Consider the following 18520-nt stretch of genomic DNA (forward strand, 5'->3'; position numbering starts at 1 on the left):
TAAATCCTGCTTTTTCCATGAATTAGGCATTCCTTGACTAATTGCTGTGATAGAACATTTCATTTCTCTATGAGGTCTAAAAATTTAATTATCCAGAGTGCTCTCCCCCACCTCCCACAAGTACATCTCTACCATGTGCCTTCTCAAAATGCAACATTGTTGTTCTCTGATTCATCTATGTGGCCTATATGTTCAGGGCTTCTGCAGTGCAGCCAGTGCTCACTAAGTAAATCTATATACAGGGAATGGGGCTAGGGCTGTGTGTCGTGGGAGGACGGAGTCTAGAGCCCAGACAGCTCCACCAGCTGCTGATAGAATGACCACACGCAAGTTCCCTAACCTCTCTGTGACTTGTTTCCTTACCTTTAAAATGAAGATGTGGTAGATACTGGACCATAAGACTACCGTAAGGATCATAAAGATTAAATGAGTTAATTTTGGTAAAGTGCTTAGAACAGTGTCTGGCACACATTAAGTGCTGTGTAAATGTTTATGAAATAATTATTTTATTTCATTATTTTATTTATGAAATAAAATAATGTTCTATCTGGTAGTCACAGTGCTAAGTGTTTTCCAATGAAGATTAACTCATTGAATCTTCACAGAAGTCTTATGTGGTAGATACTGTTGCCATCTCCATTTTACAGATGAGGGAACCAAGACACAATCAAAGTTAAGTAACTTGCTCAAGGTCACAGGGCAGAAACAGGATTTGAATTCCCACCACCTGGCTCCAGCCACTTCTCTGCTTGCAAGCACCTTGTGTGCTGTCGGGCCTGAGTGTAAATCATTTTGTTTTTTAGAATATCCCAGTCAGATGGGAGATGTAGCAGAATGTGTTTCTTGACATATTAGAAAACATGCTGTGAGATAATGGGGTAGGAGAGATTAATCCCACTGGACCCCCTGTTGGCTACCTTGGATTGAAAATCAGAGAAGATGGAAACCACATGTGTTAGCAGCTGCTACCATGGCACTCTAGTCTAAGGTGGACTACATGAGAATGCTTTTTTGGATTTGGTTTTTGTCTTTTAAGCCACTTCTTTGTGGGCTCTTGATGCTTTGCTGGTATAGTGACTTGAGTCCAGGACCATGCAGAACACCATAAAGATGTTGAGAAAATGTGCCAGCCACACAGGCCTTTAACTGGTGCATTGTAGGTTTTTAAAACATGTTTCACTCTCTCTACATGCAACCCAGCTCTGCTGAAATACTAAATCTATCCACAGGAGTTCTAGTTAGAAAAGGCGAGCAATCGCTTCTGGAAGCTAGTACTTCAAATCTTAGTCACAGCCAATGAAATCTTGGTTACATGGGAAACTCTCTGGAGGTGGTTGTACATGCATATGTGCCCTGTGCATCTTAGAGCATAGGATTTGTACACATAATTACAGATACTTTACCAACATTATATCCAGTGTCCAGACTTTTTGTCACACAATCAAAAGTTTTAAAAGTAAATTTCTTAAATCTTCAAAGGATCCCAGTTATTTTACTGTCAAGGGACAGATAATGAAAACATACATATTTTACAGTTGTTGTTTTGTGTGTGGAATAAAAAGGTTCCTAGGACACTAATGCTTTGTGAAGGTTTTAAAGGCTAATACCTTTAAGTGCTGGGTAAAAATTAAACTTGAATAGCACCGATGAAATATTTACTCATCAGATGGCTTTGAAGTTTAGCGTCTTTTTGGTGGCAGTCCCATCTAATGGACATGTTTCAAAGAAGAAAATAGTTATAGCATTCAGCTGTGATGTTTTCTTCTTTGTGTGGAAGAAATCTGTGTTGTTTTGATTCATTTCAGTATTTAAATTTTCAAGACTAGCTACTTAGAAATTGCATTAAAGAGATAAATATTTCCCACAATTCTGAATTTTTTCTTATTGATAGGGTTATGTTTGAAAGCTGAGTTTTCTAACACTTTTGGCATTTTTAAACAGATTGCTTTCACTCTTTTATTCTATAATCTTTCCAACCTACATTTACTTAATTCTCCCTAGTTTTATATCAGAGGGCCTAAGGTGAGTGACTGTGTGTAAATATAATGGAAATCTGTTACACAGATTAGTTTTACAAAATATCTTGCTGGATAAAAGTGCTGTGTTTAAAGATGTTTAAAAACTTCATATTTCGTTCTTCAGTTCTGATAACTAAAAAGTTTTCCTTCAAAGTTTAAAATTGTAATGATGCTTTAAGAATGTTGGGGAAATACTGGATTTTTTTCTACTTCTTGGATTAAATTTCACTCATCTGAATAATGTAGGGCTTTAGAAATTTGTATTACAATCTAGGTTAAAATTTTTCTATTTTTGTGTTTCCTCTCACGTGAGTTATGACACTTTTAACATTTGTTTGTGTTTTATTAGTTTTCATATGAGTCCAACAAGCAATGAAGACCTCAGGAAAATCCCGGTAAGTTGCTGAAGGGGTGAGAAGGTTGTCAAAGAACAAGCCGGTCTTTTTATCTGGCACACATTTCTAAAAATGCCTTTGTCTTCTTGCCTTCTGCCTCACTTACCTTAAGAATTGTAGCTTAGCATAGTAATTTTAGGAGAAAGAAAGTAAAATATAATCTTTGCCTTTAATATACAATAGGGTGTGACTCGTATGATCTATGAAAGTTCAAGCAAAATTGGTTATAATTGAAGCCAATTTAGAATATACATATTTTGTGTACAGACTGTTTTGAAATTAGTATGCAAGCTGTATGTCAGGGTCAAATTTGCGGTTATGAAATAAGAGCGTGTAGAAAAGACTGTTTTTTGTTGTTGTTGGGACAAGGATTGAAGAAAGAATAAAGCTGCTTGTTAACATTCAACAATAGAAAAGCATCCTGGCAGGATAGCCAGATAACCAGGAAAGTATTTGAAAGAACAAATACTTTAGGACACTTATCTTTCTCATCAGAACAAAACCAAATCTGTTAACAGGATTGGTAGCGACCACCTAAATCAACTCACGTATTTTGCGAGGATTATTCAGATAATCTGAACTTTATTGTAGTATTTGAAGTCCAGTATTTAATCTCTGTTCAGAGTTCCATTGCATCTGCAATCAATTCTAACTATATTAAACGTAGAGAATAAATTACTTTACCAAAATATGGTCAAATGTTCTTGGTAGAAAACTAAATTCTCACTGAGTAACAGAAATAGAGCCTTTATTCCAAGAGACTGGTGGTTGCTGTTTCAACCATCTGTCCTTGATATGTGTGATCCAGATGTATAGTAAGAATTTTTTTAGGCAATCCCATATCACCTATTACTATTTTTTAGGATGTGACATGGCTAGAAGAAGCTAAGGTGGGTTTAGGGTTTATTTTCTAAACCATTCTAAATGCAGGTGTTTATCTTTAAAATTGTGGAAATTGTTATAGAAGCACAGGACTTTGTACTGTATTTTTGCTGTTTTATTTAAGTGATTCATAAGTTTTGATGTTTTATAAATTCTCAAGTCTTTATAATATGGCAGTCTGGCGAGAAATGTGAGAAAATATGAAGTCAGTCTTTGATCAGATAGTAAAATGAATTCTATCAGGCGGTTACTTAATCTCAAACAAAATGCAACATCAAAAAAATCGATTTAATGTGTAGCTATTGTTTATTAAGTAACCTTAATTACAATTTCGATTGCTTGTAAATGTACTTTTCCAAATCTTGTAATTTATTGCTGTAAAAGCATCCTTAGAATTCTTTAAAGAAATAAAATGTGAAAATTGTTTTAGTTAAAGGATTTAAAGGTGATAAAAGAATCCTTGATGTGTGATTATTTTTCTCTGGAATACTAACTATTCTAAATGACAGTTAAAGGATTACTAGGTGTTGTTAATTTACTGCAAGATACAATTAAGAGGAGGAAGCGCATCTTCATACTGATCATGGTTGAAGAAAAGCATTCGAACAATTTTTATGTTGAAGATTATAAGATGTTTGAAGTAATTTACATTAAGTTCTCCAATAATAGCCGTCCACCAAGTTATTTTTTCTCCCTCTGGACGTAGTATTTTGTAATTAAGTTTGTATGTCTTATATGCTAGTGCCAACACCTGTCTGTGAAAGCACAGTGTTTAAACAGGAGCAGTAGCCAGTTGAAAGGGCAGTGTGAGCTCTTTAAGGCCTAATTAAGAACTGAAAGGGAGATGAAGGGAGTAGGACAAAAGATGTGAAAGTAGCTGAGATGATATTCCCAGAGCAAAGTTCCTCATTAGAACAATAATGAGATGATCAGAGAATGCCAAGCCTTCACTTTTTTCTCTCCCTCTCTAGTTGCCTTGGATGTCAGTTAGTACCCCACCAATATTTGGTTACCAGGACAACCTTTCTTTAAATCTTCAGTTATTTTGAGTCCTGATAATTTGCTTTTGTTTAAATTTAAATATTGTAAAAAATGTACATTTCCTAGTTTAAAAGGCTAGACTGTGTAAAGCAAAAAATAGATCACTAGCAGTTCTCAAAATCTTATGCACAACTGTATTATTTAAAATTCTGGGTTAGAAAACTTCATGTAGTAATTCTAATATTCTCTTACCAGTCCACATCTTCTTATGTCTGCATATAGACATTTTTAATAGAGGTAGGGTGGAAATGAGAAAGGGTTGGTTGTAAAAGGGGAAGAGAGAAGAAAAATTTACATTAAATTTCAGAATAAGAAAACATCTTAAAAAATAAGTGCTGTCTGTATAGAGTGTGCTGTGAGAAAAAATATTGAGCACTTTGGAGTAACCATTTTAAGTTGCGTTTGGTCTTTGCCAGCTTAGAGAGTTTTGAATTTTGTAAGTTTTTGCAAGAATAATAAAACATATATTTTGAAAAAATAATTTTTATATTTACCTGAGAGTTTTCCTCTTTAAAAAAATAATTTTTGTAGAGCATATATTTTAATTTTCTATTGTTTATATTAATCATTTTATTTGGAGTTATATCGACAAACAAATACATATACATATGTGTGTGTGTGTGTGTGTGGAGTATATCAGTCAGTTTAAGAATCTTACGCCTAAAAGATTTACATCCTATATCTGAAGGTTTACATTCAGATATAGGATAAAATATGGAACTCAGCATGAAACTGTTTTTAATTATTTTATATTCTTTTCCAGAATATAGTTCATAGTACATGTGTTTCTAAGATGTTTTCCTGCCTAGAAACTTAATGCTAAAATTTGGGGTAAAGTTTTCACATAAAAGGACAAACAGAAAATTTATTGAAAAGGCCAGAAGTGTATTTCCAGGAAATCTGTCTACACATTAATGTTAGATTGTTGTAAGGAAAAAAATAATAATCCAAATAACATATCTATATATTCTAGAGTATGGCTATAAAGTATGACCAGTAGTCTGAAATAATAATTGATTATTTTGAAAGATTTAACTATTAATTTATATCATGGCATGAATTTATGTCAAAACAAATTTTTGACACATCTTTCATCTTCAGTGTCTTTAGAGAAATGTTACAAAAAATTTTTAACTACATTAACTGGTAATAGTGTTAAATATTACGGTGCACATTATTTTTTTTAACTATTTCATTGCTTAATTAGTTTGGAGAAATCAGTTTATATATGTATAATTTTATGAAGATTAGAGAGACTTGAATAGATGCTTTCATTATGTTAAATAAAGAAAAAGCATAAATCAGTCAACTAATCAGTAATGAATCCCATTTAGCTTCCTTTCATTAATCCCTGCAATTCTCACAAGAACATGAATTTCTCAGTAAATGTTTTATTAGAAATGTGAAATCACATTAGACTTTATTAGTTTTTAAAGTGTGATTTAGAAAAATTACTTGGTATACCAGACAATTTTAGATTTGAAAGGGACCGTGGAGAACATCTCATCTATCAGATAAGGCAAATGAGACCCAGGTTACTCTCTCAAATTTATGCAAAATTACTTGTGTTGAAGTAAGAAACTTTAACTTATTTTTAAGAAATTTCAAAAGTATACTGAACTCTATACTATGTCTTGTCTTTACTGTAGAAAACTGCTTAACATAATCTTTTATAAGAATGTAATTACTATTTATGTATCTCTAAACTATATCTCATGACCAATTAAACTAGTAACTATATGCATGAGAGAGAGAGAGAGAGAGAGTGTGTGTGTGTGTGTGAGAGAGAGAGAGAGAGAGAGTGTGTGTGTGTGTGTGTGTGTGTAGACTTATAAAAGATTAATTGATCTGAGAGAGGAGAGAGAAGTAAAACACTTGTCTCTAGAATTGTCCTTTAATGGTTTTAGAACAATATTTGAAATGTTTTTAGGGATGAAGGAAATATAACTGAAACTTACATCTGTTTCCAGTTTCTAATGCTAAAATAAACTAAGTTGTTTTAGACATATTTTATAGAATTTAAGCTCACTTCCCTTTAATATCCTCTCTTTTCATTGTTACTAACTCTGGTCTTTCATATTTCAGTAGCCCTATAACTAATCTTAGCCCCTCCAAATGATTCCACTGTTGCCATTTTACTTTTCCTGGAACATAGCTTTAATCATATCCTTTCTCTGTTTAGAAACCTTCAGTGGCTTCCTATTTTCCATAGCAAAAGTCTAAAAATTCTTTATACTACCGTTCAGCATCCTTGGTGGTCTGTTTCAGACCTACCATTTCAGCCCTTCTCTGCTCCCTGTCCTGTACAGTATTTTCCAGCCATGCTCTACAGAGTACCTGTTATTGGATTACCTGTTACTGGCCACTATGCCTCGAGCCTTGTTTCCTTCTTTGAACAAGCAGAGCTCACTGCTTGAAATGTCCCATTAGGCATTTCTGCCTGCAAAATCTTGAAGGCCTAGTGCAAGCTGTATCTTCTCCACAAAGCCTGAGAGATTCTGTGAAATTGGAAAAGTTTTTCAGTCCTGAATGTATTCACTTATCCTGGAGAAGAGGGTGTACTTCAGTGACCCAAGCATCAAATTGGTATCTGTACTCTAGCTTCTCTTTCTCTGGTCTGGTAAAGTCCTAGTTCCTTGGGCTGAGAGGCTGGGGAAGTAGGGAGGGCCAGTGAAAAGTTAAACTTTGGCTTTACTGGTGAACACCCCCAAACATATAGCACTATTAAAGTAGATCCTGAAAACAGGGAAAGACAAGTTTAATTCTTATGGCGGGCGAGGTCATTCTGCATTCACCAGTCCCCATTCCCCATCCTCCACTGAATAGAATAGTATTCCTTAGGAGCAAGAAAACCAATTTCCTCAATATTTTAGTTAAGTTTCCTAAAGCCAAATGGAAATGTTTTAAAAGATAGTGATGAAAATCATTTTAAATTGTTGGGCTTAGTGAGAGAACTATGATTTAAAAAGAATAAAAAATTGCTTAGTTGTAATTGGGCATTGTGTTTTACAGAATGAAAACTCTTAATGCTATACACTGTTAATAAAAGGTGATGTTACAGGGCCTTGATTAAATTCCTGAGAAATATTTTTCTTTCACTTTTGATATAACATTAATATTAGAATGCTTTGTAATAGCAGTGAATTAGTAAGTATCTTTAAAAAAATTTTTTGGTTATATTTATGCCTTTGCCTAAAAGGAATTTTTGTCAATAGAATAAAGTTAAATAAATAGGTGAAATGGGAGAGAATGCAAATATACTAACCATAGTATTAATATGGTTGAACTCTTGAGTTTCCTGATAACCAGGGTCAAAAAGGGAAAGAAGATAAACTAGATATTATTACTAGGAGAAAGAAATAGACCAGTTACTCAGGGGAGGAAAAGTTCTGCCTGTTTCTAAATTAAAACAGAAGTTACTCCCATGGGGCTTCCTGTAAGGATAATCTTTGATTTAATTCCGAGTGCTTCCATTTTCATAGCAAATTGGAAAAGATTTTTGCTGTAACCATCTTCACTAAGAAGCCAAACATGTAACATTAAATCACAGTTCAGTGGAAGCAGTTTCATAAGGACGCATGTCCAGGTGTATAGTTTTCAGTTGCATCTTATAGTTCCTCTGAGTTGACTTTCAGAAATCTTTAGTTTTCATCTATTTTAGTTGTATTTATTATAAAACATTTCATCTCTTAACTTAATCTTACATGATATAACCAGTCTCAGATATTAGGAAATTGCCCACAATGTTAGAAAGGGTTTTAGAATTTAGAGTTGTAGCCAAACTTTGGTGCATTTGCCTTAGTTCTTGCCTCAGGACTGGCTAGCCAATTTGTGGACTGTCACATTCACTCTAAGCTAGGCTAGCGAAAGTCTTCATCAGGGTTTGAAAAACAAAAAGTCGAAGTTCTGGATAATTCTTAATGTTTGTCCCAGATGTTATATCTACGAAAGTGACGGTCTTTATCTTGTTCTAGGACAGCAACCCCTTTGATGCCACTGCAGGGTATCGTAGTCTGACCTATGAAGAGGTTCTACAAGAGCTGGTGAAACACAAAGAACTCCTTAGGAGGAAGGACACCCACATCCGGGAACTCGAGGACTACATCGACAACCTCCTTGTAAGGGTAATGGAAGAAACGCCCAGTATTCTCAGAGTGCCATATGAACCATCCAGGAAAGCTGGCAAATTCTCTAACAGTTAATAAAGCCAATTGTGTTGTGTTGATAATTGGACAAAGAGAGAGAAAGAAAGAAGGAAGGAAGGAAAAACTTGTTACTGAAAGAGACTACACTATCAGGTTTCATTACATAGTCTCCTTTATTGTGAAGAATAGTTTTACCTGTAAATATTAGCAGGGACTATCAAGAGTGACCTTTGAAGCAAGCTAAATAATTTAAACGTTTAAATTGAAAATGGGCCAGATTCTCAATGAATAAGTGGTTCCTTAGGATTCACTCAGGTGCTGGTACTGACCCACTGATCTGTCATAGGCCCAGAAATATCTTAAGAAGTACATGAGTTATTCCTCAGGAATAGATTTTTCATAAAGCAGAATTGATACTGTGGCTGGTTTCTCAGAAATCAGTTTGTAGAAATATTTAGCTTCAGGAATACTGCTCATTATAAACACTACTGGAAAAAGTTTATATTTTATGTACACGTATGTACATGAATATATATTCATGTATCTTGTATATAAAATATAGGCACATACCTCATATATACATGTGTTTTTAGAACATTTAGAAACAACTGATTGCCTCTAAAGTTAGGCTACCAATTTCTTGATTTGAAAATGTGTGTGCTCTATTGATGCAAGACAAGTCATCGTTCCTACTGTCATGGTTTGTTATAGAGAAGCTGCTTCAAATCACTCTTGACTACAGGGACCTTGGTTTCAAAGTGAGCTGCTATGTATTATTCTAGCATCAAAGTTTTTCTCTTTTCCCAAAAGTAATGATTTCAAGTCCTTTTTTTTAAAGAATGACAAATTTTAGGAGACTTCATTAACTTCACAACAGCATGAATTTCTTTGAATTATCTTTAACATTTGAGTTTGTTTAAGGTATAAGCAGAAGATAAGCTAATATAGCTTGTTTTGCTGAAATTCTGCATGCCTTTAAATCACTAGCAAAGCAAATATTATAAAGTTATATCTGAAAATAATTGTGGGAAGTATGTGATTGCCTCGCGTGTCTGATAACCCAAAGAAGCGGGCAGATTCCAGGAATGGAGAATTAGGCTTGGTTTCAGGTTACATAAATAATAGAATAGATGGTTGCCTTTGGGTGTTGAACCAAAATAAGACTTACTAAAGGAAGAGTGAGTTTTTAGAATAGACCTTTACTAGCGTGGCATTATGCATTACTCCACATCCACCCTTTAAGAATTGATTTATTATAAAATTGTGTTCTGTTTTAAAGTCCAGTCCCCCAAAATGTTGATTTCTTCCATGGATTGTTTTTATATGATTTGTACAATTTTTTTCTGAAATTTAAATTGAAAAGCAATGTTATAAAAATATTGCTAATCTTCTGCTTATTTTTCAGCCTTAAAAGTCTGAAATACTATAAAACACTGAGAGTATCTGTGTCTTTCTGAATTTAAAGTGAAAAATTCATCTCCGTTTGAAGACTGACATATTCCCCAATCTTTCCATGAATTGCATTTTTTTCTAATACTCATCTCTGTTAAGACTCCATTGAAAGTTAAATAAAAAGCCGATATAATAGTTTGGGGTTTGGGGTTTTTTTTGGCTTATTTTAGTGTTTTGAATCAGAGAATACTTGGCCAAGCTCGTATTTGTAAACTAAACTTATTATTTGTATCTTCTGCATTTCAGTTTTAATGTAAGAACATGCATTTTGAAATTATGAACATTTTTTTCATAAAAATTAATGCTTTAAGAAATGGAGAGGGAAAAATAGCTTTTATCAGTTTTTTTCTTCACTTAAAATTCTGTAATAAACCTCAAAATCTGGTATAGAATGGTATTTTCCCATTTGAGGTCTTGGTAGTTTTTTGTTTTTGTTTTTGTTTTTGTTTTTAACATGGTGCCACTTTTAATTAACTAAATGTTACAAAATTCTCAGCATTTATTTTTTTCTGGTAGCATTATTGAGTCTTTCCATACACTTCTTAAAATGCCAAAATTTATGTTTTCAGTATTACGACAGTATCTGCAGATACTATAATAATATGCTTTGGCCAAATTTGGTGTTTATAGAGTGAACCAAGATGTCAGTTTTGTATTGGGGATATGTTTTACATAAATAGAGCTCATTTAAAAGTATGGTTCAAGTACTGCTCTTCTTTTTATGGGGAAATAGATTTTTAAGGAGCGGTTCTTTTCCTGTATAAAAGCTATTGAGGCTTAGCTTTGTTCATACATGAGTGATTTGGTTATAACTCAATCAAAATTTTTATCTTTAAATCTGAGACAAGTATTATATTTAAAACTGGATCTGTTAAAACATTCATCACTGCCTGAAACTTTGCTGTTCTAATGTTTATGAATTTTCACTCATTATCTAGAGTAAACTCACTACGTATTTTCATAATCAGTCAAAATAATAAACTAAAAACAAAAAGTAAAAATGAGTTCCCAAGTAAATATATCAATATTTCCCATGTTTGGGCAGAAGTGCAAAGTAGTTTCAATTTGTCACATTGTAGAAAAAGAGGCCAAAAAGGTCACCTTAGTCTATTTTTCCAAAATGTAACTTTAGGTATTCTAATGATGTATTTTGTTAGTTGCTTAGAAATGGAAATAAAATATATGTGCTTATTAAATAATGCACAGTACACTACATTATAGAGTTTATTTTTGCTTTTATGCTTAAAAGAGTGCATGCCCAAAATACTTCTACCACCAAGAGGATTTTTTAAAATCACAGAATTGATATTTATCTCAAGCCTATCTTAAGCTAACGTACTTCTGTTACATAATTAAACTATTTCTGCTATTATTTTTAAAGCAGTATTATTTTATAACCAGTTCTAAAATTCAGCTTTAAAAATATTGAACATACCTTCCTACCACTTATGCTTCAAGTTTCATTTATTGAATACCAGGGTCATATCTTAGAATTGTATATAAAACAACATGTAACCCATTCATGAAAAACTTTTAAGTATTGCTTTTTGCTGCTATGTTCTGCATTGAGCCTAGTTTTGCCATTGTCCCTTGAATGTAGTATTATCCATAGATTATACATAACTACATCTATTGCTTTTGGCGGTAAATCAAGATTTAGTTGTAATTTTCCAGCTGTGAAAATGTTGCCTTGTATTTAAAAGGGTTTCATGAATGGAAACCTAAGTAAAGCTAAGCTCATTAGTGACAGACTTGCTTTCTTCATGTTACTCCTCCAGCAACTCCCTCACCACCATGCCTCCCTGCCTACCATCCCCGGAAGGGTGCTTATTCTTTAACAAAGAGAATCTAAAAATAAATAAAAATAAAAACTGTTGTCTAATATATCTACAGTAAATGTTACACTAGATCTTTTATTTTCCTCTGTAGCTTTTCAGAAAAAGCAATCTACCTTGGATTTGTAAATCAAGCTGAAACTTTTTTGATGTTCATATACTCATATGTCTTATAGGTGGTAGGTGTCACTTGTGTGTATGTGTAAGTGAAGTATGATGCATGCTCATTCACTTGGTCTCTTTGAAGTAAGGGAAAGGATCACAGTGCTGCTGGGCCATGATGGTATGTAGAAGGGTCTGTCAGCACACATGGAAAGCCCCCATTTGCACAGATGTAGAACTTTAATAATCCAGATGCAATCATTGGAAGTATTTAATATGCAATTGGTAGCACCTTAGCTAATTAATCTGCATATGAAGCATTTTCTCATATATTTAATAAAAGGTGTAGAAGCTCTTCAAGCATTAACTAGAGTTGATGTTTTATTCCATTTATTTTATCCATCAAAAAATGCACTCTCACGGTGGAGTTGAAGTCTGGTAAATGATACATGTGGGCCTGTTAATCTTCGAAGCTTCCAGATGGTTTGTGTTTTGAGGTAAAAAAAAATGCTGCAGATCTAGAAATGCATATATTTAGCAGGTATTTGAAAGATAGAAGCATTATTTATAACTGAAGAGTATGACACTTATCTTCTTAAGTAAATGCTCTCATAACTTGTATACATTTTTGCAGGTACAAATTCAAAAGTATGTAAGCATTGTATAATGTGACAATTGTATAATTTATGTAATCTGATGCATGAATCAGAATTTTTATATAATATATGATTATTGACTAATAGTTGATTAAAGTGTTTAAACTTAATTCAGTTGTCAACATTTATTGCAGATACAATGGTGTTACCATAATGGATTTATATATAAGTCCTCCTTGTCTTTTAATAAATACCTAGGATGCCTCTTATTTGGTGTATTGTAGCACATACTCTGTAAGACCTACAAACTTATTTTACTATGAAAATAGTTCTGAAAAGTCATTCAAAAGATAGGTTTTAAGTTCAAGTGAACATTCTTCAACGTGTGTGGATGCCCACTACATATAAGACATCCCTCATAGGGGTGGAGCTTACGATTTAGTAGAAATGATATTTGAGTATTGTTATACAGGCTAAGGTCTATGCCAAGTACTTCCTATTTATGCTTTTATTTGTTTCTCACAACAACCCTGTAAGGTAGGGAATACACAAGCTTTCAGAGGAAATGTAAGAAAACCCTTTGTGGTACTGAAGAAAGTGGAATAGGGTTGGTAAACCCGGTAGCGTTTCTCACCACTTCTTATCCTCCAGCTCCTACCAGAAGTCATTAATCAGTTGCCACTTCCAGTCCCCTCAACACAACAGTCTAAGTGCATGCCTCTCCATCCAATGTATGGGTACATTTTTATGGCAATGTATTAGGCAGTTGTATTCTAGATTACGGGATGTGAACCATATGTAGTCTTAGACATAAGTCATACATATTTGGCACAAGGGATTTCTCAGCAGGCCAGAACACCTTTCTGTTCTGGAATTGTAGTCCCTTCTGGAGGCCCATTGAACCTGTCCCTCTACTTCTCCCAGCACATCTCCTTTAGATTCTTCTTTCCACCTGCCCACGGCATACACGTTTCTTTTTCCTTACTCTGCTGAGACAAAAATATTTGGAGTAATTTGGAATTAGAGGGCTATTATGAGTCAGTTAAGTTGACCATTTTTCATGTAGGGCTTGTGACCTAAATGCCCAACGTTTGACACTTTTCCTCAAATAATTTTACATACCACAACTTCATACTTTTATATTTTTATGATTATACAGTTAATACAAGAATTATTTAATTTTGTATTTATGTACCTATAATTACACGAACTAAAAGTGCTTAATTTTGATCTTAAACAGTCCTCGCACCCTAAAATTTGATTCTTAAATGGTCAGTGGTTTCATCATTTGTGAGGCATACTAAAAAGCCAAATTTATGCTAGGAAGCACAAAATCAAATTTCTCTGTGAGAGGATTTCAATTGTGGTGTGTTGTGGTCAGACGTACGGTATGGTATGGTTGGTCATTAACGTTAGTACCAAAGTTTGCGTGTGATTTTTTTAAAATAAATTAGAACAATGTAAAGATTATTGCTATGATAGTGTTACATTCTCTTATGCTCTGGCAAGTGATGGAAAAGTGTGTTGAGAGTGAGACTGGGGGTTATGTGCAGTTCCCAGCAAACTTTCTCATTTGTGCTGCAACCCTTAGTGCAGGAATTGCAAAAACTCAGACATTTCCAGAGCCAGGTAGGTACAGTGGGTAGGTACAGTGGGTGATAGGGCAGGTGGAGTGTAAAAGAATAGGGATTACCAAGGACAGTGGCAATCTGGAGAGCTCATTTTTTTCCACTAAAAAGGAGCAACAGCTGTTCAGCTCCAGCTCATTGTGGCCATTCGGAAATGAATTTAAGTCCGAGATTGCTAAACCTGATCTTTCTAGAGAAACTGAAAATAATACAGATTATGTGAAATATGATTTCCAAATGTTGGCAGTTAACTCGTTTTCTTTTTAACCAAAAAAATTTAAAGGCCACCAGTTTACAATCTCTTCTTTTTTTTTTGAGACGGAGTTTTGCTCTTGTCGCCCAGGCTGGAGTGCAGTGGCTATCTCGGCTCCCTGCAACTTCCACTTCCCAGGTTCAAGCGATTCTTCTGCCTCAGCCTCCTGAGTAGCTGGGATTACAGGTGCTCACCACCACACCTGGCTAATTTTTGTATGTTTAATAGAGACAGGAGTTCACCATGTTGGCCAGGCTGGTCTCAAACTCCTTACTCAAGTGATCCATCCGCCTCAGCCTCCCAAAGTGCTGGGATTATGTGAGCCACCACACCCAGCCTGCAGTCTCTTCTTAGTGAGTCAATATTTCTGATGTAACATCAGTTATCATCATCGTCATCATGGTAAGAAAAGTTTGGAGGAGGGTTGTTGTTTACTTCCTCCCCAAGTGATTTTGTGTTTAATCAAAAACTGGGTTGGCTGAGGAGCATGTGGGGTGTGTGTGATATGTAAAACTGAGAACAACCCGCCCAGGACTTTCTCAGGGGTGATGGGGGGTTGGTGTTGAGGGAGGAAATAGAGAGTAACTATTCAATGGTTATAAAATTTCACTTAGCACCATGAGTAAATTCTAGAGATCTGCGGAACAGCATTATGCCTGTAGTTAACAATACTGTATTAGACACTTAAAAATTTGTCAAGAGTGTAGATCTCATGCTAAATGTTATTACCACAATTTTTTAAAATGTAATTTAAAAAAGACTTTCTCCAGTATACCTGTCTCTGAGCCTGACTACAGTTACTTTTCAGAGAACAGTGCAGGTAACCTGAGGTCCAGTCTGAGGGCCACTGCCTCTAATGTTTAAAGCGTTTTCCTGTGTTATCCTGGGATCTGTCACATACTGTTTAGTGGTAGTTGTGACTTTTCCATATCTTATGATCTTGCCTTTTTGGTAAAAACTATAAAAATTACTGGTGTCCCAAAGATCACTGCACGTGTATTGTGCTGTGTTAAGGTCAAATCACATATATTGTATGACAATTTTCAGTAATAGAAAGTGAATAAATTTCCATGGGACTTTTTGGGCATAAAACACATATTTGAATTAAAATATAATGGCCATTGATTTCATAGTTCAATCTTTACATCAGCTATTTAAAATTCACTCATGCTTTTTGATCCCAGCCCTGACACTGGTGCTCACAGTGTCATCCCCAGGGCAGCAATGTTGACATCACCTGGAAACTTGTTAGAATACAAATTCTCAGGCCCTACCCAGACCTACTGAATCAGAAACGCTGAGGGTAGGACCCAAAAAGTCATTTTCACAAGCCCTCTCCAGGCGGATCAAATGCATATTCAGATTTGGGAACCACTGAGATAGGGACCCTGTCCACTCTTTTCCCCCTTAGTTTAATGTAGTTTGGAGCATACTGTTTAGGTTTTTTTGTTTTTTGTTTTTTGTTTTTGGCTTAATGTAACTTTCCTTGCCAATTTGTTTATAAACTGATTTTTTTAAAGTTTTTCGATGAATATATTTTAAAGAAAAACCTCTTGTATGATGAAACTTCATATAGGTAGAATGTTCATAAGATAAGTACAATGCACTATGCAGAGTAGATACATGATAATTATTGTTGATTATTGATACATGTTTTGTTTGTGCAATAAGATTTGGTACTGTGATTGAGAAGAAATAAATACACAATGGGCCTTAATGTAAAAGTGCCAGAATAGGCATCCAATTGGTCTGACTTGACTATGCAAAGTTTGGTTAAGGAGGGCATCTTTCTCAACCTCACAGAGGCCAAAACTGAGGTAAAAGATACTAGTGTAGAAAAGGAAATCCAGAATGCAGCCACATAGGAAGTGTGAGAGAATAAAGTTTTCAATATATGCCTGAAATATATACCTTAAGATAACAAATGAAGCCCACTTGTGACTTTAGGTGCGAGGTTTTATTTAATGCATACTTTTTTTTTTTTTTTTTTTTGAGATGGAGTTTCACTCTGTCGCCCAGGCTGGAGTGCAATGGCGCGATCTCAGCTTACTGCAACCTCTACCTCCCGGGTTCAAACGATTCTCTTGCCTCAGCCTCCCAAATAGTTGGGATTACAGGCCTGTGCCACCAAAAATTGTGCCTGGCTAATTTTTGTATTTTTTGTAGAGGCAGGGTTTAACCACGTTGGCCAGGCTGGTCTTGAACTCAAGTGATCCACCTGCCTCAGCCTCCCATCAAATAACTTGTTTACTAAAAAGCTTATGTTCTTTTCACAGTCAAAACTGGGTTGAGATTTTGTTTCTAGGGAGATCTAGAATGAAATTGGAAAGTCTTGTTAGGTCTTGCATCAAATGTTAGAAACCCTAAATGATTAGAAAAAGATCATTATGCATTCAATTAAATAACGTAATTTAAAATAAGAGTGGGGTGAAAGAGAACATCCAATAGGGAGAGTATTTTACTGGTTTTTATTCCTCAGTGTACTAATGTCTGGAACATTGACACTGAATGAGTTCAAAGGCATCTAAACAAGGCAAAAGTTGTTGGGTTTGATTTGCTTTTGTGTTTGTTGCTTGTTTTAATCATGCAAAGCCTCAATGAAAACTTCAATGCCAAACATTAGATTAGCCTATGGTACAAACCTAGTATTAAGAAACTAGAGAGCACAGATAATTAAAACCACAGCTAATTTGGAATCCTCAATTTGAACCCATAGTTTCAACCTCTTTCAGCAAAATTTTGCTACTGATAATCTACACAGTAACAAATTGATTAATGAGTTTCATCTCCTTTCCTAGATTTGCAGGCATTAATAAGGGGGAAAATGGCAGAGAAAACTGGGAGTTGGATGGAGAAGGGAAACAGTAGGCCTGGTTCACTGTGAAACTAGTTGTCAACCTCAGATTAATGCAGGTTATAAGAGACCATACAGGACAAATACCTCTTTTAAAGAAATAGTTCGTTTGTCATGAGCAGTTGACTGATCCAGTAGTTGCATTTAATGTTTTTGTGTTTACATTGAAGAATTTTTTTCATTAATGTACTGTTGTCGAACATCTTTCATGAATTATAAGCTGTAAAATATTTTAATCCTTGACTCATTTGTTTACCAAGCTATTCATTTAATGCTATATAATATGTAGCACTTGAGACCATCTGTTAGGAATATTTGAATAATACGCACACTGTGAAGATATGCGCAGCAAATAAAGCACAAAACACATGAAATATTCAGGAAGAGTTTGCGATGAAGACAATCCATATATTTTAATTTTTAAAAATGTAGTCTGAAATCTAGCAGTAAGTCATTCCAAAAATGAAGCTCTCTTATTCTGGGCAAGTTGCTGTATTGAGATGGCATTAAGGTGTCATCCTAACTTTTAAGTGAGCAGATTTTACATTAAAATATTGGAATTAATGCCAATTAGAATTGTGCTTCTAAGAACTCTTCATTAAATGGGACAAGGTATTGCAGAGTAACTGCAGCAGTCACATAGGAATCATAACAAGCATTCTGTTTTGTGAAGCAAACCAAAGAGGAAGGCTGTGATTAGGGGATGACTTGGGTGTCCTGGGGTCATCCTTGGAGGCAAGTATTTGAGGGGAGCACCAGGTTTCATTTGTAGTGTTGGAAATACTAAGTTCGGTGCAGTGATTGGGCTACAGAATTCAAGGTCTTAAAAGGTCCTTTAATCCCATTGGAGGCTGAGGCTACGTATTTCTTTCCTCTGACTTGGTGGAGGGTCAAGAGGAGGTTAACATGTGCAGGTCCCCCAAAGCAAGGGACCTTCTGGGAGATCGAAAATTGAGGTTTCCTTAGTCAGCTGCATATAGACACCTGGATTCTTAAACCCATCCACCTCTCAGCCCTGACTGATTCTAAGGAGCCTCACTCACCCCTGGCAGGCTTGTTGTCCAGTGTTACACCACTTGATAAGCTGTAGCCTGTCACGATGCCTCCTGTGAGAATGGACCAGGATGGTGTATACATGGGACAAAATGTGTTTCCTGCTAGACCAAGGGGGGATGTCTGGCCAATTAGAGTTCCCAATCCTAGTATTCACTCTTTAGCAGTGGCTTCCCTAAGTGCTTTCAACTCTGCTGTTTTGATGCCCAAACCAGACCCCCTTGGAATTAAAAGCAGTCTACTTTTTTAGTTTTTGTTACAGTCTC

General features: G+C 35.0%; 1 protein-coding gene across 2 annotated transcripts in view; it reads left to right on the plus strand.

Annotated features, from left to right (window-relative positions):
- The window catches only part of RAB11FIP2 (RAB11 family interacting protein 2 (class I)), a 41244-nt gene extending 28608 nt beyond the window's left edge, over window positions 1–12636 (plus strand). Inside the window, exons 4-5 of one of the 2 annotated variants that reach the window (XM_012001111.1) lie at window positions 2368–2413; window positions 8311–12636. In XM_012001111.1, coding sequence (XP_011856501.1) covers window positions 2368–2413; window positions 8311–8538 — 274 coding nt within the window. In that variant the 3' untranslated portion in view covers window positions 8539–12636. The remainder of the gene's footprint in view (window positions 1–2367; window positions 2414–8310) is intronic. The other variant, XM_012001110.1, reaches the window with a different exon arrangement.
- The last annotated feature ends 5884 nt before the right edge of the window (window positions 12637–18520 follow it).

Source organism: Mandrillus leucophaeus, unplaced genomic scaffold (genome assembly GCF_000951045.1).
Source record: "Mandrillus leucophaeus isolate KB7577 unplaced genomic scaffold, Mleu.le_1.0 Scaffold65, whole genome shotgun sequence".
NCBI classification, from domain to species: Eukaryota; Metazoa; Chordata; class Mammalia; order Primates; family Cercopithecidae; genus Mandrillus; species Mandrillus leucophaeus.